At 40.9% G+C, this 23,008-nt stretch overlaps 1 protein-coding gene across 1 annotated transcript in view; it reads left to right on the plus strand.

Annotated features, from left to right (window-relative positions):
* Positions 1 to 22,507, plus strand: part of FARP2 (FERM, RhoGEF and pleckstrin domain protein 2) — a 67,821-nt gene extending 45,314 nt beyond the window's left edge. Inside the window, exons 13-27 of the mRNA XM_010023863.1 lie at positions 5,205 to 5,208; positions 6,212 to 6,453; positions 9,858 to 9,947; positions 11,017 to 11,150; positions 12,127 to 12,208; positions 12,705 to 12,942; positions 14,129 to 14,259; positions 15,083 to 15,151; positions 15,559 to 15,648; positions 16,308 to 16,390; positions 17,433 to 17,551; positions 18,255 to 18,418; positions 20,661 to 20,768; positions 21,537 to 21,688; positions 22,417 to 22,507. Of these exons, the coding sequence (XP_010022165.1) occupies positions 5,205 to 5,208; positions 6,212 to 6,453; positions 9,858 to 9,947; positions 11,017 to 11,150; positions 12,127 to 12,208; positions 12,705 to 12,942; positions 14,129 to 14,259; positions 15,083 to 15,151; positions 15,559 to 15,648; positions 16,308 to 16,390; positions 17,433 to 17,551; positions 18,255 to 18,418; positions 20,661 to 20,768; positions 21,537 to 21,688; positions 22,417 to 22,507 (1,797 nt within the window). The remainder of the gene's footprint in view (positions 1 to 5,204; positions 5,209 to 6,211; positions 6,454 to 9,857; positions 9,948 to 11,016; positions 11,151 to 12,126; positions 12,209 to 12,704; positions 12,943 to 14,128; positions 14,260 to 15,082; positions 15,152 to 15,558; positions 15,649 to 16,307; positions 16,391 to 17,432; positions 17,552 to 18,254; positions 18,419 to 20,660; positions 20,769 to 21,536; positions 21,689 to 22,416) is intronic.
* The last annotated feature ends 501 nt before the right edge of the window (positions 22,508 to 23,008 follow it).

Raw genomic sequence — 23,008 nt, forward strand, 5'->3', positions numbered from 1 at the left:
TTTAGCTCTCTTGCACTTGGCATGTTGCAGTGCGACTAAAAGACACTGAGAAATGTGTGTGTTGAGTGGGTAATATAATCTGCACTTCTAATCCTGTATGTGTATACTTACAACCATTCTACGCCTAACACATTTATTAAATGTAAAGCATTACATCAGAACATTTTTGATCTTCATGTACTCAGTTAGTGGAACTCTTAATTTGCACAAGACATGGGTCGTAGAATATTCTCTGAACTATCTACCACCCGGTTAAACTTGGGTAAACTTTACTAGCCTGTGTTACCTATGGCGTGTAGACTTTGTAATTTTAAAGTACTTATTCATTATTAAAGTAATACATGCTGTATATTTTCCCAGACTTACCATATTTTATCTTAGGATGGAATAGGGCAATCTATTGATCTGCTCGCAACTTTCATGTTAATTTCCAGTGAATTTCAGAGTTGCTGGTTAATACCAAGTATATTGATCTCTTTTTTTTCCTGTGTATATTTGTATTGTGGTCATAGGTGATTTTGTTCAAGGGGTTTTTTTGTTTGTTTTGGGGGTTTCTTTTGTTTTGTTGGTGGCTTGGTTTTGCCTTGGTGTTGGGATTTTGTTTGTGGGTTTTTTTGTGGTGGTAGTTTTTGTTTAGTTGCAAGTCTTGATAAGGGTAAGATTTTGTGGAGACACTAATAAAAGTCATTCTAATTTTACGCTTTTTGGTGCAAACCTGTCGGTAAGTCATTCCCATTATTGTCATTTTGCAAAAAGTTCTAAGCCATAATTATCCAGTATTAATGGAATGAATGAGTATAAAGTACAGTTTTCATTGTAGTCCTCTAGCTGTCACTACCTGTAGTTTTTAGTAGATCTTATGTTGCACTTATCCCAAATGCTGTGTGTATATGTATGGATATACATATACATTCTCTATATGAATATGGGGAGACTTAATGTTCCAAACCTACCATAAAGTCCACATATTGGTCATCTAATCTTGGGCTTTCGTGGGATTAGTCCACCAGTTGAGCTGTAGCTTTTCAGGTTTCAAATTTAGAGCATGTTTAATTGAACCTGTTTTGTGGGAAGATGTTTCTCTCAATTTTGCAAGGTCACAATACTGTGCCATTGCTCAATGGCAGCTGAGAGCATGGCTTGTGACAGCCCTGCGGGTTGCTAAGAAACCAAATGCCCGTTTATCACCATGTACATACAGGTGCCTTGGTTAGAGTGACTCTCCAGTTAAATAGGTGCTACTCTTTTCAGGAAAGGCTTACGTTAAGAAAACAGAGGGCTGGAATTTTTTAATTGATCTCTTGATCTCCTGGACTTTATCTCTTATACCATAAATGTTTTATTGAATTACTTGTTGGGATTTTTACTCTCTTTGTGTCTGTTCAGATTGCCGGTTATAAACCTACAGATTTGTACTAATTCATAATTTTAATTGTTTATGCAATAAAATAAGGACAACTTTGATATAAATGACAACATGGGCTTTTTAGCTTTATTTTTTTATTACCCTTGTGTTTGAAATAGAATAAATATTTGTTCTTCTAGCCAAGGCATCTTAGAGTTTTATTAACAGATTTCTCCAGACAGTTTTCCTCCTGTACCCCTTTGTTGAAAGTAGAGCACAGCTGGGGCAAATACTGGTGTGTGGTTTTCAAATTGTAGGTTTGTGCAGACCTTTTGGTTGGGATACAAAGGGGACTAGGAGTTCAGAATTCATTATCAGAATTATGTTTATTATGGAGACATCTCTTAAACTGGGTATGTCCCTCAGACTCTTAGACCATATATTTGGTTTTATTGGAAGCTTGTCTTTCGTTACAAGCATAAGGTATGGAGGCAATTGCATGTTATCTAGGTTGAAAGTTCTCCTTCAGGAGTCTGTGACCAATGTATGGGTAAATCCTCTTTTCCTGAATCATGCAAACATTTGCTTAAAAAAAGCCAGTAGTACTTGCTTAAGTGAACAGAGCAGGTTTCTGGACTACTTTGAATTGACAATTTTTATTATGCTTTTTAAATTATCATGAGTTATAAAACAATGAAAACACTTAACTTCTAAAAACTTTGCTTTTCATCAAGGAGGAATTATTGGTCAGAATTGTCTCTGACTTCATTTTGAACATAAGGACATTTTAGAACATAGCAAGTTCAATCAAATTCAAACCCTGTAATAGAGTGATAAACTTCAATGGTTTTGGTTGCAAACTTAACCAATTTTATATAGACTTAAGGAAAATCTGTAGCTAACATAAATAAGTGATTTATCACAGAATCCCAGACTGGTTTGGGTTGGAAGGGACCTTAAAGCTCACCCAGTTCCACCCCCCTGCCATGGGCAGGGACACCTTCCCCTAGACCAGGTTGCTCCAAGCCCCTGAGTCCAACCTGGCCTTGAACACTGCCAGGGATGGGGCAGCCACAGCTTCTCTGGGCAACCTGAGCCAGTGTCTCACCACTCTCGTAGTGGAGAATTAATTTAGGTTGAAACCCTGGCCATTCATTTCAGTGATGCTGCAAAGAAAGAAGTTTGTGCAGTTGTAGTTTGAGCCCAGGCAGATGAAAGCTGTTACTGTAGCATCAAGAGATTTCTGTTTAATGCTGTATTGGGTCTGCCTGAGATAGAGTTAATTTTCCCCATTGCAGCCAGACCAAATACACACTGTGACAGTATAAAAGTTTACAGTCTGCAGTTTATAACAACAGATACATATTCTTTCTTGCCTGGATGGGGAGGGGAAGGTGGCAAAAGGGTGGTCATTTCAGATCCTGACACAACTGTAAAACTGGACTCTCCTACAGTAGCACATGTAGGTATGACTTCACAGCTACATGCAGTTTCACTGGGGCACATGCCAAGTGCTATAGAAATATTTTAATGTTTAATATGATCATTTGAGGATAACAAAAAAGGAGATCTTTGAATTTGAAGTCTTTTAGGTATTTTTTAGGCTCTTAGATTGTTTTTGATTGTTTGTTTAAAATTCTCTAACTCCCAGCTATCCCTCATCATTTTAAAGAGGAGATTTGCAGGGGAAAAATGTATCAGTTGTGATATTTTGAAATAAGGAAAACAAAGGATATTCCACAATTTCAGTTGTATTTGGCTCTGTGATTCTGTGACATCAGCTTGCCAGAATGCTTGCACTGTAGAAATAATAATTTGGTCTGTGTGTGCGATGGGTTCAGCATGGGGGACTCTGGGCAGGCTCCCATCATCTTACGATCAGCCACTGCTTTAGCATAAAAAGAATGTAATCTCTTTGAAGCAGTAGTAGTAACAATATAGTAATAAAGTTACAGCTTTAAAGGGAATCAACCAGAGGCACACCTTTCTCAGGAGGAAATTGCTAACATTTGAACTTCACATAGCTTTTAGGACATCTAGTAACGCTCTTTGTTATTGGGATACTATTTTTGTTTTCTGTCTTTGGATTGTTTTAAGCATTCAATCATATAGCTTACAGAACCGGTACTTGCATTTGATTTTTGTCAAGGTTTGCACTCAAATCTGGGTTTCTGTGTAGAGATAGAATTTAGATTGAAGAATGCAGTGTGTTGAAACATGGAAACGTCCCTCTCAAGAATAGCCCATTTTAATATACTGGAAGATGCTGGTGCCTGCAGGGTGGGGAAGAGCTCGGTGCACCAGGATTTGGTGTCAGAGGAAATGGTGCCTGCGTTTTCATCTTTGCACCAATATTTCTACAAGTTTTCTACATTGAACAGCTATCGAAATGGCTACGGCTGCTCTGACTGTTGCATGGATTCTTCCTTTGCCATCCTTTCCCCGGAGAATAGAGGATCGCTGTACATCTTACCTGCTTGACTGGGAGCTCCCCCCCCTTGTTGCTCTAGTGGAGAAATACTGTTGGATTATGAGGATGAAAATTTCAGTACATGATTGTAACGTCATCTGCCAGGATATGCCATCACATTGAGTTTTTATCAAACACTTAAACAAATGTTAGCAGAAAGATAACCTAATCTGCTCCTGACATTTTGCAGTCCTTTTTAGAAAAGATAGATTTCAGAAGTCACATTAATCTTGGAAACGTCCTTTGCAGAATTTGCTATTTTTAGTTGACAGCTTTAAGTTGCAGCTGTAACAGCTCCTTCCTGAATTCTTTATTGCTTTTGTCTTCAGGAAATACACATCAAGCTACAGGGTGTCCTCCTCTAGCTCTTGGTGAGCAGGGGAAGGACACTCTTGTCTCTGAAGAAGTGAGAAGCACTTGCATCTGTAGGCTTGTGGGGAGGAGAAGCCCTGTGCTTTGGCATCTTGGGTGCTGGTTGTCGTTTCAGGCTTCTTGAGGAGCTTCATGTGCCTCTCATTTTCATAAATCACTCTGGCTTTGGGCAACAGGGTTCTTGCTGTCAGATACAAATGAGCAAGTGTTTGAAATGAGTTTAATGGCCAGCTTCTCCTATTAGAGCTAATAAAAACGAGAACAACTGATTGAACTAGTCAGGCAGCAAAGTTTGGAGCAAGTTTTATCACTTTTGCTCCCCTGGTATCTGAACATTCTTTTTGTCCAGAAGCAATTCAAGTTACAAATTCTGGAACATGCTGCAACATCATGTTAAACTCCCAAGAATTTAAAGCTCCTCACTCCTGTAAGCTTGTAGCTTTGTTTTTAAGCTGTTGTTTCAGCATCCCTGGCATGTAAAAGCAAACTTCCAATAAACTCCTGTCCCCACAGATGTGAAACAAATGCCAGACATTGTTGCTTTCCAGTGGTAATATTAAAAGCAGTGGGAACAAAGAAAAGGCTCACGCAGAAACAAAAATCTGGTCTAGAATGGCTGTGCTCGGCTAGTATGTTAATAGTTAACTCCTCCGCCTCAATGATCTGAATCTCTTCCAGGTGACTGAGTGCAGCACTGTTTAGCTTCCTGCATTTGTCAATGTGAAAATATGCACTCGGGCTCCCTCGCTATTGTCAAGCTGCCGGCGCCTTGTGGTGGTTTTGCTTCCTGAGCCAGAGAGCAGCAGCCACTCCTGCCAGGAAGGAATCAAACAGCTCCTAACTCCTTCTTCTCTGGCACACATGCCCTGTCTCTGTGTCAGGAGATACTGGAGAGCCATAGGGGCTGATTGTTAATTATTTTTTATTAAAAGTCTTTTGGGACGATTATTAGGTAGTCTGGGAAATGATGAGTTGACATTTTTTGCGTCACTGTTGATTTTTCTGGGTTTTGTTCAGGCAGGTAACACACATCAGGCATGTAACAAAATCATGCTGGGGAGGGTTGTGAGCATGGCTGAGTGTTTGAGCAGTGCAGTGAAAGCTGTAGGTGCTGAAATGCTTGGTATCCATTCAGTTGCCTGATCTGACAAAGCTTGTCTGTTTATTGCAGGGAAGATAGGAAAAAAGACATAGGTGAGGTTAGGTAGGAATTCTGAGGGCATTGTGGGAGTAACTGGAGTGTCTGTGGCCTTCATTTGGTCCCAGAAAGCAGCAGATCTTCCTGAAAGTTATTTTCACTGTGAACACTGCTGTTCAGAGGCTTAAATTCTGTAATGTAATGATACCTTAGGTATCAGAAATCTCTAATGGGTCTGCAAATGAAATAATGAATAAAAAATACTGACAATTAATAAAAGCAAAGCAGGACATATTACTTCTGCTTCAGACAGGTTTTGCCATGCAAGAGGATTGTGTCCCTCTAGTTAATAGTGCTGCAAAATGGTTTTCCTTTTGCGATCAGTAGAATATTCTGTTCAAATACTTAGAATAGCCAGGAATGAAATGTCTTGTATGGTCCCTTTTTGTGTAGCTATGTGTTTTCCTCTCCCATTGGTATAATTTTGGAGATTTCTGAATGTATTTTTAATGAGCTTTTATCTTCTGGAGTGGAGAGTAGCAGAATAATTTGTCCTAACTTTTTGCTGGAGTGAAAAGTAATTCTGATTTTTAAAAAGAAAAATGAAAACCTGTGTTCTTGTTATTGCAGTATAATCCCATGTTGCAAACCCTGGTGCTACTCAACAAAATCCAGTCGATTTAAGCATTTTGTTGAGACACTAAGCAATTTACCTTTACGCTTGTTAAGGTGTCTGTCCTTATTGTGCTGCCAGATAACTGCTGGGTTGCAGGGAACACTCGGTTTGCTTTGAGATACAGGCTTACGTTTTTGGCTGTATATGCCTTCTTTCTTTATTTTCTTTTTTTCTTTTTTAATAATGTGAGATTGCAATTATGCTTTACAGTAACTATCTTCAAAACCATTTTCTCTCCTTTTCCACTCCATCTTCCTGTTCTCTTCCCACCAGGCCTCCCAGTGGACCATTCTCAGCTCTCTTCCCTCGTGCTGAAGAATCCCCTGGGCTTGAACCCGACGTTTCAGGTGAACTTGAACACAGCTGGCCAGGGTTCATCTCCTCTTCTGAGTCCTGTCCTTAGTGATGCTGGCGGTGCCAGGGTAGAAGAGGATGATGAGATGAAACGTAAGGTAAGATAATAACACGACAAGATGGTTTCCAGTGAGGAGCTGTGCTTGCTGGTCACTTATTCCTGATTGCATAACATGTTGTGGTAGAAGAGATGTGTTTGTTGGTTAGTGTTAAAAACTCCAGTGCTAAAGGTTTGGTCAGGTCTGTGTTTCTCTCTGTTGTGATGGGAATCTCCACTGACACCTTGGTGTAGGTCTCATCTCGGCTTCTGCTTTCGGGACCAGTGTGCTTAAGTGCTTATAGGAGAGAGGAAGGTTTAACCAACAACTGGGAGTTAAGATGGAAACAATCCAACTGTGTGGGTTGTTTCCACCCACCTACCCCCAATTTTCAGCCTGCCTATCTTATTTAGGCTTTTTGAGATAGAGTTTTAGCTTTGACAGATCACTTTGCTGTTAGTTGTCAATGTTTTTTCATTTTTTTATATACTTCTTCTCATTTTTCCTTATAGCAGGAATAGTATAACCTGGAAATACAAGCAGTGACTGCATTATCTGTCCTAAATGCTGAAGCCCAATCTGATATTTCAGCAGCTTGAGTTCTCATTCAGGCTGAAATGAATTTATAAAAGAATGTTGAAAGGGAACTTTTTTATTTTAATTGGTCTTAATCTTGGTCATTTCAGAGACTTCTAAGGCTTCGATGCCCATTTGAATACAGGATTTTAAGTTAAACAAGCCCAGGCAGAAACCAGTGTTAAATGGGTTAAATTTAACCAAATTGAACCTCACAGCAGTTTAACAGCTTTATTGTAGGAGAAAAACATAATCTTAACAATATCTCTATTAATAGAGGACTGATTTTAAAGCTAGTGACGCCACTGTATTTCCACCTGCTTATTCATGGTATTTGTATGTAAACTCTTCAATTCTTACAGTGTGGGTTTCCCAGTCGGTGCTGCCTTGTGAAAGCTGAGACTTTTTGTTACTTTTTAAGTCACATTTTACTGGTAAATGTCTCCCTGTTTCTTTTCTAATGGAGGTTGGTTGTAGCAACCTACTTGGAAAGTACACAAAAGCTGTGTTTTTATGGTGCGGGGCTTTTTGTTTTGCATTTTTGGGGTTTTTTTGTTTTGTCTTTTTTTTGTGAGTTTCCCCTACCCAGAGTTATTTTTATCACTGCTGAAGCCTAGACTTTGAAGTCAAAAGTTGAGTAGTTTCTGTGTGCATGGACTTGCTCTTTATTTCCAGACTTGATAGTTTTGTGACATTGTGACACAGTCGTTTGGTTTTGGCCTTATGAGTTCAGAATAGAACTTTTCACTCAACGTGAGCTGTTCATTTGTTATTAGCTGCATATAGAGAGTTTTTGAAGGTTTCCAGGTGGGATTTTGTGTATGTAATATGTTGAAACACAGTTTTTCCATGTGGGGATATTTGCCTAGATGCCTGCTATGGAATGTTTTCTTTGGACTTTGGAAGCAGACTGCCTCCTTAGAGAGTTCTTGTGTTTATTTTTTTTTTAGTCATGAATTGATTTTCTTTCCTCTTGCAGTGCCTGACCAGTAATGAAGGTGTTTGGTAGGACCTCTGTTACACTCTGACAGCCTTACACTTTTTGGTGCTTCTGGTTCAGGGTCTGCCTCATAGCTGCTGCCAGAATTTAGCACAGGGGATTCAGTTAGGATCCAAAAGACTGAAAAAAAGAAAACGTATGGGCATTAGTTGGGTCATCTCTGCTGTGTCTACAGAGATGAGGCTCCCTGTGATCTTTTGTCACAGCCTGTGGTTGATTCCATGACCCAGCTTTGCCTAGGGAAACACTTATTTTTTCCATAGAAGTTAGTCCCTTAAGGGCATTGTGCACTATAGTATCCGCTGCAGAGCCCGGGAGGCAGTGTACACAAAGCTGTGTTACACGAAGAACATACACTTTAGCAGAATTCCCATATAATGTAAGATACTTCTGAAGTTCTAGCCAAGCTAGTGTGTGTTGTTCTGTTGATTTATTAGCAGGGTGTTCCATGACAGGTAAGTGCTGCAGGAGGAAGGTGGTGAGATAAAATGGCTGTGTCACCTCAGTCTCCAGGGAGGTCAGGAAGATGATGGTCCTATCCTTTGGGAAGAGGCTGCTTGAGAAGGATGCCCGCTGAGGTTAAACAGGATTTTGAGGGTTTATGACACTACAGACAGGTAGACAGCCCAAGAAAATATAAAAAAAACCTGAAGCCAAAATTAGTTAGGACTTTCCATTCCACCATGTACCTGAGGCAGGTACTTTAAAGTTAAGAGGATGGCTATGGTGTGAATAGAAATAAAAATATCCGAGTATGTCCTCTGGTTTCTTTAGGGAGGGTGCTGATGTTGGGATTATGAAAACTACCATAAAATAACCTGAAATAAGCTAAACAGTTTCTCAAAATCAGTTATTTGGAGATATACACCTCCAGGGATTCTAAGTGACTAAGATGGACTCATTAGATACATTACTGAGCAACCAGGAAAACACCTCCATGAGCAATATTGAAATAGAGGATTTGGTACCGCTGAGTAGCTGTAATGATGTTGCTGGGGGGCATCTCAAAGTGTCTCTCAAAAGAGAATTCTTTTTTAACTTGGTACATACAAGGAAAGGGGGAGAAAAAATTGTCAAAGCTTTGTTACCCTCAGGAAGGGCTAAGATAGATGCCAGATTTTGACATAACTCAAATGGGTTTGCTGTCAGTTATTTTCACCAAGCAAGGATTTGGCACAAACCTGCAGCACAGTGTAGTGAGCTAAAGAGACTAAGCAGCATCTTAGCTTGAAATGTGATTAGTTCCTTAATATTAGTTATGTGATTTTTTATTTCTTTCTTTGTTTTAATAATGTATGTTTTCAGGATAGCTTTGCTTTTGGTTCATTGCAACTGCAGAAACATTTTCACTGTTTCATTCCTTTGTGCTTCCACGTCCATTCTATCTTCTATTTTCCTTAAATAGCAGCCCTGGAGCAACCATGCAGCCTACAATTGATACAGTTTGATTTTTGTGTTTTTTTAACTAATCATTATAATATTTGAAAGGTTTGAGTGAAAGCTGTAAGTGGAAATAGAATGCTTTTGGAAAAGGATTGTATTGCAAGTCTGCTGTACTTCATTTGATTAGGGAAGTGTTTAAAACCTAGGAAAATGGGAATAACTGTTTACATATTTTTGTAGAGTGCTCCCTTGATTTTTTAAATGAAAGCTCATATAACTGACATATAATTGACTATTTTTTTAATAATTTTGAAATATAGATAGTATTTTATAGTAAAGTCAGTATTTGAGAATATGGTACTGAATACAGAGGTGCCATGTTAGTAGTCAATTGCTGCATTTGCACACTGCAAGGGGAAATAAATGTAAGGTTCAAGTTTGTGCTTAGTAATAAATAGAGCATTTGTATTTTAATACTTGATTGATTACTGTGTATTCTATCCAGCGCTATCCAGCTGACAAGGCATACTTCATAGCAAAGGAGATTCTTGCTACAGAACGGACATACTTAAAGGATCTGGAAGTTATTACAGTGGTAAGGGATTTTAACATTCTTTAACGATTTTCCTTTTCTTAACAGATTAGTAATTGTTAATTTGGGAAAATTTGGAATTCCTTCCAGATATCAGAAGAGGGAAATCCAATGATAAAACGTAATCCACGAGCCATGTAGTTGTTGCCTTCCTTGTTACATATGCCCTCATGTTGGGGAGCAGTTACCTTCTCTGGACTTCCATGGTTACCTCCAACAGCTACATCACATGTCATTTTGATGTCTTAGGCAAACTTTCACTTGGAAAATTGTGAACGCAAATATGTTTTGCATTCAGCTTCAGTGATAGTCATTGCTGTCAGCTCTGCTTGTAATCTAGCTATCAGCTCTGCAGAATTCCTGGGGAAGCTGTTATCTTTGTCCCTTCAGATTGTGAGAGCAGATGACAATTGCAGACGGTGTTAAGGATCCTTAGGGGTTTGAGTTTTGTCTTTTTTTGTTCCTTCTTTTTCTTTCTCTTCCTTTTCCCTTCCTTTCACCAAGAATGGACAAGCAAGTCCTTGTTTGGAGGACAGCTTGAGCTTCCAACTTTTCTTCTTTAAGAGCCTTTGTTCACGTAGTCCAGGTTTGAACATTTTTACTGTTGCATTTCTATAAGCTCTTGTTTTAATTTCATCAGAGAAGCCTGAGTCCCTTAACTCTGTATGTCTTCAGTTGAGGTATTCTCTGCAAGCTCAGTGAGCATCATCTCACTCAGATTCCTCTTACAGGCTTCCCAGCACTTCTCCTAAAAGATGGGAGAACATCTGGTACCTCAGAGGTTTAGTTTTTGGGTTTTTTTAATATTTTCATTCCTCCCAGAAAGGGAACTGAAAGCAATTAAAAAGTGCAGTATGTGACATGCAACAAGATGTCTCCAGCTACTGAATAATTTCCACAGGACTTTTAAGCCTTTCCAAATTACGTCTTCCCTAAATATTTCTCCTTCCTTCCTGCTGTTTCCCTGTGCACACACTTTCTCCTCCCCCACTGCTGCAGGAGCAGGAACATTTATGCTAGCAATTAATTTCGTAAATGGAGAGATGTGTCTCATGTATGATTTTTCCGGCAGTGGTTTCGCAGCGCAGTCATCAAGGAGAACGCTATGCCAGAGGGCCTGATGACATTGCTCTTCTCTAACATAGACCCGATTTATGAGTTTCATCGAGGCTTTCTGAAGGAGATTGAGCAGAGGCTATCACTCTGGTAAGCATTAATATTGCGGTGAATGAGCAACGAGCAGGGCAACCTTTTCCTATGTCCTTGCTTCAAAACCGTACTTGATCTCTTTTTGAACTGGTATTTCTGTGTAAGTAGAATTAAGGAAAAAGTCTTTTAATACATTGTAGTTTTTTAAAAAGTACTAAATACATTTTTCAAAGGCCATTTTTCGATTACTGCCTTGTACATGTTATAGAATCATATGATTTGTACACCAGACCAAGGTTTTTATCATCACTAAGACTGGAAAAGACCATTAAGATCATTGAGTCTGACCACCAATATAACCTGGTGCTGTCTCTGTAGCCTTAGAAAAGAGAAGAAACACAAGGCCAAAAAGATAACGTGTGTTTTTCAACACCTGATTAATGAATCTGCAGGTGAAAATCTAGGAAACACTTTTTTGTGTTTTTGTGGTTTTGTGAACGACTAGAGTTCAGTTCTTGCAGCACAACTTATTTTGAAGAGCATGTTTTCAGTCTTTTAAACTTTGTATGACTTTCTCCTGACCTGAGATGTAATATATTAGAATACAGTTATCCTTCAAAAGATAATTATCAAAATAAGTGCAGGTGGGATCATGCTATGATATTTATTCAGAAGTCTGAGAGGTTTAGCTCCCAAACAGACTTTCACACAAGTTCTTATCTATTCCTTTCATAGTTTTCTGTGCATGGCTTTGTTTGTTATTTCATGTAGCTTCCATACTTACTGTACCAAGTTTTCAACCCGAACAGTGAAATGGGAATGTCAAGTGGCTATAAATGGATAAAGGAGGCATTAATGTTAGTACTGCTTCCCTTTATTTTACTAAAGCAGCCCTTCAAATACACAGATAACCAGGAAGTGTTTCTTAAAGATTATGTTTTGAAGTACAAGGGAAGGTAGAGGAAGGAAATTGAAATTTCTTGATCTCCTATGTACTGTGCTGCCTTATTTTATCCCTTTATGTGTACTTCAGGGAAGGGAAAACCAACGCTTACGTGAAAGGAGATTATCAACGCATTGGAGATGTCATGCTCAGGAATATGCGTACTCTGAAGGTAGATAAAAGATAGGGGTTCAAGGCTTACTATTTCCACTAAACCTGAAGTGACTTGCAAACAATTATTGTTGATAAAGCAAATAAACCGTAAATATTTATAGTAAGGCGTTATACCACTGTTGTTTGTCTAACTACCTACATTTACCCTGAGAAAAGGTTGTTTATTGTTTTTTCAGCAGAAGACAAAGAACAATTATTTAATTAGCTTCACTGTCTCTCCTCTATTTGCACAGCTTGAACTCTCCCCTATAGAGACACTGTTTCATAAGGTTGTTTAATCCAAAATATAAATACTTTTTTAACTGCAGAGTAGTTTCTTCTGAAATGAAGTCACCTTCATTTAGAGTGCCTTCATGCAACAGTTAACACTTGTGCTATAGCAGTGGAGTAATTATTCCATTAAAATCACAAATAGTTGCTTTTTCTTATTCTCTGTGAAATCTATTAAAGACTGCTTTTCTTTGATCCACATAACTTTTTGTACAATTCAACAGGAGTTTACCAGTTATTTGCAGAAGCACGATGAGGTCCTGACAGAACTGGAGAAAGCAACAAAACGCCTAAAGAAGCTGGAAATGGTTTATAAGGAGTTTGAGCTGCAGAAGGTTTGCTACCTGCCCCTTAACACATTTCTGCTCAAACCAATTCAGAGACTGATGCACTACAAGTTGATCCTGGGAAGGCTTTGCAAGCACTACACAGTAGAGCACCGGGACTTTGCCGATTGCCGGAGTGAGTGAGCTCTCAGCTGTATATGTGCTAGGCAGAAACCCACTCCCATGTACACACACAGTCTTGCCTGTATCCTGGGAAAGACAAGCATTACATCTACAAATTTGATGTAAATGCTTTTTCTCCACTCAGGACCTCTCTAATTCTCACATGCAGCTTCACAGAATACACAGGAACTTTAATTTAGATTGTTGAAAACACAACTGCTTAGTGAATCCTACAATCTAAACATTCTAAAAAAACCCCCAACCAGAATACACCAAGTAGAATAGCAGAAAACTGGCAGGAGGCAGCTTAATTAAAGGCAAAAAAAGTGTTTAGCTTATGTTTTAAAATTAATTTTGTTTTTCTTGAAGGGTTTTGGTACCAGGTTTCCCTACTCTCCTACCATGCTCTGGTGCAGGGCTCCTAAGCTTTTTCCAATAGGTAGAAATTTGCCTTAACTGCTGGTTTGGAAAATGCAAAAGATACCTTAGCTATGGACTGTTCTCTTCATATGGAATGAATGCTTTTTCTGGCATTCATAGAATCACAGAAAGGTTTGGGTTGGAAGGGACCTTAACAATCGTCCAGTTCCAACCACCCTGCCACAGGCAGGGACACCTTCCACTAGACCAGGTTACTCAGAGCCCCGGACAACTCAGCCTTGAACATTTCAGGAAGTGTTTTTCTCATGGCTAATCTTGATGGATCTTAGTGTTTCCACCAAAGCTGGAGAAGAAGTCCTTTTCTTGTCCCGTTTTTTAGCAAGGGGTGTGTGTGCAGGTTTTTTAGGAGCTCTTCGTTGGTTGTAAGTACAAATGTGACAAAAAATAATTGGTTTTTAGTGTTAAAGATTCCATAGTAAATTTCATTCATTTATAAAGTAATCTTTGGCAGAAATAGTTGGCTTGATTTTTTTAATTTACTTTGGGTATGTGGTAAACACTTTTTATATGTGCAGCATCTGAGATATGCAGTAATCTCCAAAAGCATAGGAAGCCCTATGAAGTTGATTGCTAGTCTCCATTTTGTCCCTAGGTAGATATAAAATATGCTTTAAGAAGTTGGCAGTAGGTCCCTTCCAAACTATTCTGTCCTATTCTAAACATGGCTATAAATTTCAGATTCAGTTTTCCAGGGATAAAATTGGTGGCCTGGGTTTGTCTGCTCTGTTCCAATCCCCTTGGTGCCATTTGCCTTGTAGATGCACTGAAGGAAGTCACAGAAATGACGTCTCAGCTGCAGCACAGTCTCATCCGTCTGGAGAATTTCCAGAAGCTCACAGAGCTGCAACACGACTTGATTGGTATAGATAATCTCACAGCTCCTGGCAGAGTAAGTGCTTTTGCATAGTCTTTAGAGCCTTTATTTTTTTTATCTCCAAGGAAGTGCCTTTGAAGGATGTTCTTGCCATCACTGCCTTTCTGTATTATGGAACTACTGTAAAGGCTTTGCATAATTGTCTTCATAGTAGGTTCCATGGAGTTTTGATGTTGTAGGGAATAGATCAGAAATGCTTCTGCTTAAGACTCTGGCTACAGTTTTGTGTTTCCAGTGCAGCATATATTGGGTGTACACTAGGGTACAGTGCTCTGTGTTTGGGCGGGAAGCAGTATGTCATGTACGCAATAGGGAAATCCACTTCCAGGTCAGCTTATGTCTGTCTGGTGCAATCTCTGTCTGTGAACTGAGACTGCATGGAGAACATAGTGATGGAGAGTGCCACGTCACTGGGCAAAACTGGTATCAGTGACTCTCATTTTGTAGTACTTTGTCTAGTTCCTGCTTGTTTTTTTTGTTTCTTTGTTTTTGGTAGATATACTGAGCATAAGTACAGGAGCATCGCGTGTGTTTTTGGGATGCTATGGCAATCACTGCAGTGGGATGTAAGTGTAATAGGTGAACTGCTGGTGTCCAACAGGAACTCTGCTACTTTTCCTTCTCTTGCTTCATTGATTTAAATGCTGGCTGCAGCAAGGAGCTGATTCATGTTACAAAACAGAAGGAAAGGTGTCATCTGGCATTCTACAAATCTGTTTAGCAGTCATTGCTGGGCACCAATCAACATCTGTATCCTCTGGGATGAAAAAAGAACTATTAAAATTCTCTGGTTTTGGAAAAGATGAAGCTTTATCTAATTTCTTATTTTCCACTGCAGGAATTTATCCGGGAAGGTTGCTTGTATAAGCTCACTAAGAAAGGTTTACAGCAGCGGATGTTCTTTCTGGTGGGTGTTGCTTTCATAAACACAAAGTCTTCAAGATAAAGTTGTTGTGAAAGGGTGCTTTCCTGTGCTTGTGATGAAAATCAGCAATCGTAACTGACAGCTCACCCTGAGGAATGTGTAGAGAGGGTGTGATTGTGACAATACTGTCTGTTCAACTTGTTTCCTTAATGGCATGAAGTTTTAATGGAATTTAACAAATTAATTGCCTTTCTTGTAAGTAAAGAATGGTTTTAAGGAAATTGGGCCAAACTGACTGAGAAATGGTGGTGGTTGGGTTTTTGTTTTTGGTTTTTTTTTTCATGTGTCTACAGTGGTCTTTTAACAGATTTTTAAAAAAGATATCAAAAAAATACTTGGCCCTGCCTGTGTTTTCCACAATACTGATTGCATTCTCCCTGCCTTTTCAGTTCTCAGATATGTTACTGTACACAAGCAAAGGGGTTACAGGCACAAATCAGTTCAAAATTCACGGACATCTTGCTCTGCATGGCATGTTGGTAAGTGGTTTCAAGCTGCATCACAGCATGAGGGAAATTTGCCTTGAACCAGGTTGAGGCATTCTTCAGGACATCAGATCCAAAGCCACAAACCGCTCCCAGGCCATTGACAACAGTCTGTGTGTCAAACACTTTTCTGCAGGCAATAAACCTGTTCATTCCATTCTTAGCAAAACAGCTGGACCACTCCCTTTTGACCATTCATTTTCAGTCTTCTGAAAGAGGCTGATCTGGAAATTGGGATTTGTCTTGGCATTTTCTCCCTGTACACACACCTAGGCATCTAAGCAGTCCTCCTGTCTGCCCACCCCCCTATTCTAATGGGACTGTTCTTTCTGTGTTTGATTTGCAGCTGATAGTGCTCGACCCACCGGTAAGTAATAAGCTGAATCCTGGTCAGAACCCTCTTTTTCTTGCCTTGTTGGATGTGGTGGTGTGCTGCTAGACATGCGGCAGTAGAAATGCACAATATAAATGTTCATAGAGAGCCAAATTAGACTTGTAATAGGTGGTATTCATTAAAAAAGTAGCTGTTCTGCACTTACTGCAACCGGGTTGTAATTGTATTTGACTGAAATTCCTAGCTAGCCAAGGAGGACAGGGTTAAGTGTTTATCCATCACTGAGCAGTGATGAGAAAAACCTTTTCTTTTTCTGCAGGTGGAGGAGAGTGGGAATGAATGGGCTGTCCCACACTGCTTCACCATCTATTCAGCACAAAAAACCATAGTGGTGGCAGCAAGGTAACATTTCTTTTCGTCAGGTGCCTGTAGGTTTTGTAGATACCTTCTCCAAAGAGTTACTTTTCCAATTGTTTGGTGCAGAGCCAGGGGGTGTTTTGTGCATCCTCTGGAAAACATGACTTCAGAACAAACACAGGATGCTCCTTTATCAGTGTTGTGGTTTGGGAACAAGTAATATACTTCACTGAATGGTGTGTTACTAAACACACAGCAGCAGCAAATAACATTTGTATTGCTATTATTGTCGTTGTATTGTTTTGTAGTTAGCTAACAGTGCAATTCTTTAAACAACTGCTATAAAGCAGGAGACGAAATGAAATCTAAACATACAAATATTCGAGAAACTCAAAAAGAATCAAAATCAAGAACATGCTAATGGATGTAAGGAGGGGAAAGTTCCTGCATGGATCTCATGAAGGAAGCTGTTATCATGGCTTGGGCCATGGATCTTGTAATGGAAAGTATGTGGGGTGAAAGAAGTCCTCAACCTCCTGCACTCTATGTTTTACTTGCCTGAGATGTCAGGTAATAAATCCGATATCCCCTTTAAAAGATGTGCTGTCTTTCAGGTTGCCTTTTGTCCTTTGAGAAAAGAAATCATTTCCGGGATGGTCATACCACCCATCTTCAAAATGCTTTTTGGAGTGAAAACATGATTTCATGTTTGAAACAAGCCATCAGCTATGAGGCTGGCTGTATGAAGAACAGAGATGCTTTAGGCCACGTAATTCCTCTTCTGAGTCATATAGCTCCAGAGGGTAATATTATGTGGCCTTCTGGCTTTCTATTCTCTTTGCTGTAAAGTCCAAGTTTTAAATGGTTATTTTAGTCTTGTTTCAAGGCCTGAAAATAGAGGTGAAAGTTGCATGAGGACAGCTTCCTATATGGAAAGCTCATACTTTGGAGGAAGTTTTTTCTATTTGTTTAATGGAAAGAGACTGCTCCTTGTCGTGTGCAGTGACTTGTGCCTTTTGTCAGTACACTGGCACTCTGTCACAGCTCGAGGCTGAGGTGATCTCCATTTTCACTGTTTGGCTTGCAGTACCCGCCTGGAGATGGGGAAGTGGATGGAAGACCTAAACATGGCAATTGAAATGGCCAAGAAATCTACTGAGAAATCTGACACACTTCTGGAGAACTCAGTATGCAATCGCTCCAACAGTAAGTGCTGTTCCCTGCCTTCTTGAAAAGCATCAGTTGTCATGAACTTTTCATCTTTCCTATTGTGAATTTGATTTCATGAATGGCGTAGTTTTATAATTTATATGGTAATTAGGAGTTAATTGTGCTTTTGTTTTAATCAAAAGAAATATGCTTGTCTTCCTAGACTGACGTTCCTGGTAATTTTAAATGCAGCAGAGATGCTCCTGTTGCAGAATTGTTGATTTTATAATGTCCTTATTCATCTCTTACATGTATTTTTCTCAGTTTAACCATGTAGTATATTTTCTTGTCCAGAAATGGGATGGGTTTGGAGATCAGCTTTTATAGGTCAGCATTCTTGTGCCTGTCTCTGGTAGTGTTACAGATGTGCTGAAACATGTTGTATGCCTTCTTGGAGCGCTTCTTCCTGTTCCTCACTAAGGATTGACTGAAGATGAAGTCTGGGGTTTTTTTGTTTGTTTTACACAGTATTGAGTCAGCTGCCCCGAGCAGAACTGAGTAATGAAAGCCAGAACAGTCTGCTTAGAGTGGTCTTTTGGAGCTGTTTTGGAGCTATTAAAATACATCAACCAATTCAAGTTGATGTATTTTAAAACTGGACCATTGGAACTGAAATAGGGTTTTTCTCAGGAATCCCTGCTTCTCTTGCTCTTTGTATTGCACAATTTTCTTAAACCACTGCTGAATTCTCCTCCCCCAGGATCCTCTGATGAGGTCTCTCTAGAACAGGAGTCCGAAGATGACATACACTCTTCTCGTAGCTCCTTGGACAGGCAGAGCCACCACCGTGCCAACACAACCATGCACGTGTGTTGGTACCGCAACACGAGCGTCTCCATGACTGACCACAGTGTGGCTGTTGAGGTACCTGCAGGGCGCAGCTCTCATGTCTCACTGTCCATCCTGGGTCTCTCAGCCACTGCTCATCCTCCACTCCATCTCCCATTTTGCCTTGGCAGCATCTCTGCATCCATGGGAGAGCATGGGCTACTAAAAGGCCGCTGCATGTTTGCCCTCCTCCGTGCATGTCTTTGTCTGCATACATATGCTCCTGTCTACTTGCAGCAGGGTTTTGCTTCAGCAGAAGCACTGAAGGAGGCAAATTTTAAAGGAAACACGGGATATCCCAGGAATGAATTGTTCCTTTGGGTTTCATCAGCCTTATTGGAGGATAAGTTACGTACCCATGACAGTTTCCTTTAGAGGCTGACTCTGCCATACTGAGGTCTGGTTAGCTACTCTACTGCACCTAGAACTAAGAAGAGAATCTGACTTCTCTGACCTTCCCTCGCTGGTAGGGGTGAGCAGCAAGCATTAGAAAGTGCCATTTTGCAGCAGTGTTGTGTTATGCTCAAAAGAGACTTAATATGTGCCTGCTAATCTGCTGTTACCATGGGTCTTACCATTCAACATGGCTTGATGCAGCACTGGTGCATGTTTTGGTACTGAATCCTGCAGATTTCAAGACAGATTTCTGTTCAGCACTCCTTATGCAGAGCGCGATTTGCACCAGAACTATGCTTTCACTTCAGGTGGCAGTATGGCAAGGTCAGTTGGGTAGGACACCTTCCTGGAGGCTGGCATGCTTGAAAGACTTACAGAAGTGTGACGGACCCTAACTACCATGGAGAGAAAAATGTGGTCACTAACTAGAAATAGTAATGGGGCAGGGGGCTGCATCCTTGTATTTGTACCTTACTATCTTCTCTGCCCTGTTGTTAAGGCACTTATTGTGTAATGGAAGGAGTTAAAGTTGGACACTGAAGCTCCTGGGTTTTCATGGTATAGAGAGTGTTAAGTTAAGGAGGTCTTAGAGGTGTTACCTTGGTTTAGGATACAAAGTTGGGCACTAGCTGGCAAAGAAAGTGGTTTCTATTGGAGGGAACAGGCCTTTCTTTTCCATGTGAAAGGCACCAGTTTACTATTCTGTACCTGGATTAACGAGACCACTCTGCTACAGGCTCTGGGATTAAACATGTGAGTTCTTGCAGCTCCCTCTCGCTTTGATCTGTTCCATGTCCTAATCCATCTTTTATTTTTCACAATCCATTTTCCTTTAACAGATGTCATTCTTGCATCACTTCTCTTATCCTAACGTTCTGTTTTTCTTTCTCTCCCCCTTTTCTCTGCTCAGTTTTCTGCTCTCTTGCTGTTTCTCCAGAGCTTCCTCCTCGCTATTTGCTGGGTCAGGCCCAACGGCCCAACACAATCACCCATGTTTGTTGGTACCGGAACCAGAGCCTATCCCTGTCTGATTACCTGTGCATGATCCAGGTAAAATGCCTCTCAAGTTCTGTGCTGGTGGGGAGGAGCCATGAGATGCCAAGGAAAATGTACTGCTGCTCAGTTTGTAATTGCTCAGTGAGCCCACATATGGTGGCGTGAGGATGCCACAGCAGCAGACTTGTAACATTAATATAGTGTATTTCCTCTTGTTTATGTTTCCCCAAATTGTTCTCTATGCATAAATCTGTTGTGTATCCTGTCTTTTTCTCTAATTAGAAAATCCATTTGCTGTCATTCCATGCCATAGGTTTCCTTATCCCACTGCACAAGCACTGGGTGACTGACTCCAAGCCAGCAGTGTTCAACTTCCCTGTAGCCTGCTTACCACACTGGGCTTGGCTTTGCATAGCTGCCACATGGCACCCTCTGTTTCTTCTTCTGCTTTCTTTTCCTTCTCATGTGGTGTGCTCTATGTGGCTTTTCTGCACACAAAAAAGGGTGGCTAAAGGGATGGTCACCCTCGTGGCTGTCACTGTTCCCCTGACCACAGGCCACAAAGGAGAGCAGTCGCTGGAGGGATGAGATGCTGCAGCACCCTCCTCACATTGCACTGACATACAGTGAGAGCTTACACATAAAGGGGAACGTGCTGTTAATGGAGAGAAATCACTAATTTGTTTATAAGAAGTTAGTTGTGAATTAGTGAACTGAAGATAGAGTCACTCAGTCACTATGTGAAGTCTCTGGGAGGCCTTTCACTACAGGGGAGCAAACACAGGGCAATTGTAACAGCCTCAAGCTTTTTATCTATGGCAGCTGCTGTCTTTTTCTGAAGGATAAGTGACCTGTGGTTTCACAGTGAGTTTTCATTCTGTGCTAGAACCAGCTCTCTGGATACTTGCTGAGGAAGTTCAAGAATAGCAATGGCTGGCAGAAACTGTGGGTTGTCTTCACCAACTTCTGCTTGTTCTTCTACAAAACACACCAGGTGAGTAAATGGGTGGCTGCCCCATCCCTGGCAGTGTTCAAGGCCAGGTTGGACGGGTCGTGGAGCAACCTACTCCAGTGGAGGGTGTCCCTGCCCATGGCAGGGGGTTGGAACTGGATGAGCTTTAAGGTCCTTTCCAACCCAAACCAGTCTGGGATTCTGTGATTTCCAATTCTGTTGATGGTACTGTCCTGTGGGTGAGGGGGAAAATGTCACCTCATGCGGTGACTAACGGAGGTGAGGGAATCCACAATGTTTTGTCTGTTTCTCTCCCTGCTGGCCTTAGCACAGTTAAACAGGCATCAGGGATTTTTCTGCCTGGGGATGCAGTCAGTGCCGACTTGGTAAAAACTGTGCTGCAGTGCAACTGGTGCCTCTTCATCTTATTAACCCAATAAACTGTGTTTATTTTCTTAAGGCTTCTTGTCTTGAGGCACATTTCTTTTGGGAAGGATATTTTAACTTTAGTGTCAGATCTATGCTTGGCGTTCCAGACAGAGGGAGCGGAGGAAGAAGGGGGAGGTGGGGAGACAGCAGTGGGCGGGGGAATAGAAGCAAATAACCATAAAACCAGTGAAAAGGAATGGGGGAAACGTTTCATTATAAGCCATTGGAGGCCTCACAAGAGAAAGGCTGCTCCTCCTCCTGTTCTCTCCTAAACAAAACAAAGGTGTTAGCTGTACAATACACAAGAGTGAGTGCAGGTGGGGATGCGCTGGGTGGCAGGGGATGCCTTGCACTAAGGGCTGGGCTGTTGGGCTGTTCCAGGACGATTATCCCTTGGCCAGTCTCCCGCTGCTCGGCTATGCAGTCAGCGCTCCTGTAGAGGCAGACGGTATTCAGAAGGATTATGTCTTCAAGCTGCAGTTCAAGTCCCATGTGTATTTCTTCAGGGCTGAGAGCAAATACACCTTTGAGAGGTAATTTTCTGCTTTCTCTGTCTAGATATATGATATGCTGTTAATTCACTGGTTAATCATCCAACTCTTTCCTCCTGAAAATAAAGAGTTATAACAGAAGGTCGAGAGCAACAAGTGCAGTGCTGCTTTTCACTTTACTTTCCCTGTAATTATGTTCAGTAGTGCTGAGAGGGCTTCCACACATGGTCCAAAGTAAATCATGTTTAAAATACAACATGTACAAAGCTTTGCTGTTACATTAGCTGTTGAAAACCCTTGCATTGCATCCTGCTGTGCCCGATACTATTTGGTGGTTTGGTGTGTGGTTTTATTGAGAAGGTGGCACCTTCTTCCTTGCGTAAGTGTCACACCCTTGTAAGCAATGTACATGTCAGCTACCTGGGACAGCAGGGTTGTGCTTTTTAATCCACTAGTTTCACGTAGTGGTTTCAAGGAAAAAATGCCTATTTCACAATGGATGTACACTTAAGTGTTGCTCTTATAAGAGCTCTCTGGAGCTCAAAGCACGGTAGAGCTGTTACTTGGACAGGCAGCTATGTTCTGCGGTGTATTTACCACATCTCAAGCTATTAATTTGAAGAACTAATTTCCTAAAAGAATTGTAAAAGAAAGGTAGAAAAGTGGCTGTTTTGTGGGGTTTGGTGAAAGGGACACAGCTCATAATGGAAGGAAGATATGATGCATCTGTGAGTGAGGGGTTGAGCATTTCTCATGTCCTTTCTTGACAGGTGGATGGAGGTGATCAAGAGAGCCACCAGCTCTCCAGCCAGGTCGAGCCTGCTGCTTCCAAAGGATGAGAAGGACAGTCACACAGACTGAAGTGGGGCAGAGCTGGATCTCTGGTGTAAACATCAACAGAAGAGGCAGATGGAAACAGGAGTCTCTGGAGCTGATAAAGCAAAGAACCAGGAGGCTCATTTCTACCTGGTATGGAAAGTGGGAGTTGAAGGAGTTGCAGATGGTGATCATATCCACTATCAATGGTATGGAAGAGGGTCAGGTCTGTTCCAGTTGAACCTGCTTAAGAGAACCTAACAACTGCAGAGCTCTAGTGTGCACACATTGTGGAAGGTTTATTGTTCCAGTTGTACCTGTACAGTAACACCCTTGCCTGCCTTGAAGGCACATGCCTCCTTGGTTTTACTTTTTGACTGGATGGTCAGCATATATGGAAGAAAAATAGCAGCTGTCAATGGTGCAGTTGGCTCGCAGCTGCTGGAACCAGAAGTTCCTTTTTCCCTGGTGCTCAGCATGGTTGGCTGTACTGCTGCTGTTAATGTCAACCTGCTGGCACAGTTGTCTCAGACTAACAGGGGATCC

Source organism: Nestor notabilis, unplaced genomic scaffold, assembly GCF_000696875.1.
Source record: "Nestor notabilis isolate BGI_N333 unplaced genomic scaffold, ASM69687v1 scaffold521, whole genome shotgun sequence".
NCBI lineage: Eukaryota > Metazoa > Chordata > Aves > Psittaciformes > Psittacidae > Nestor > Nestor notabilis.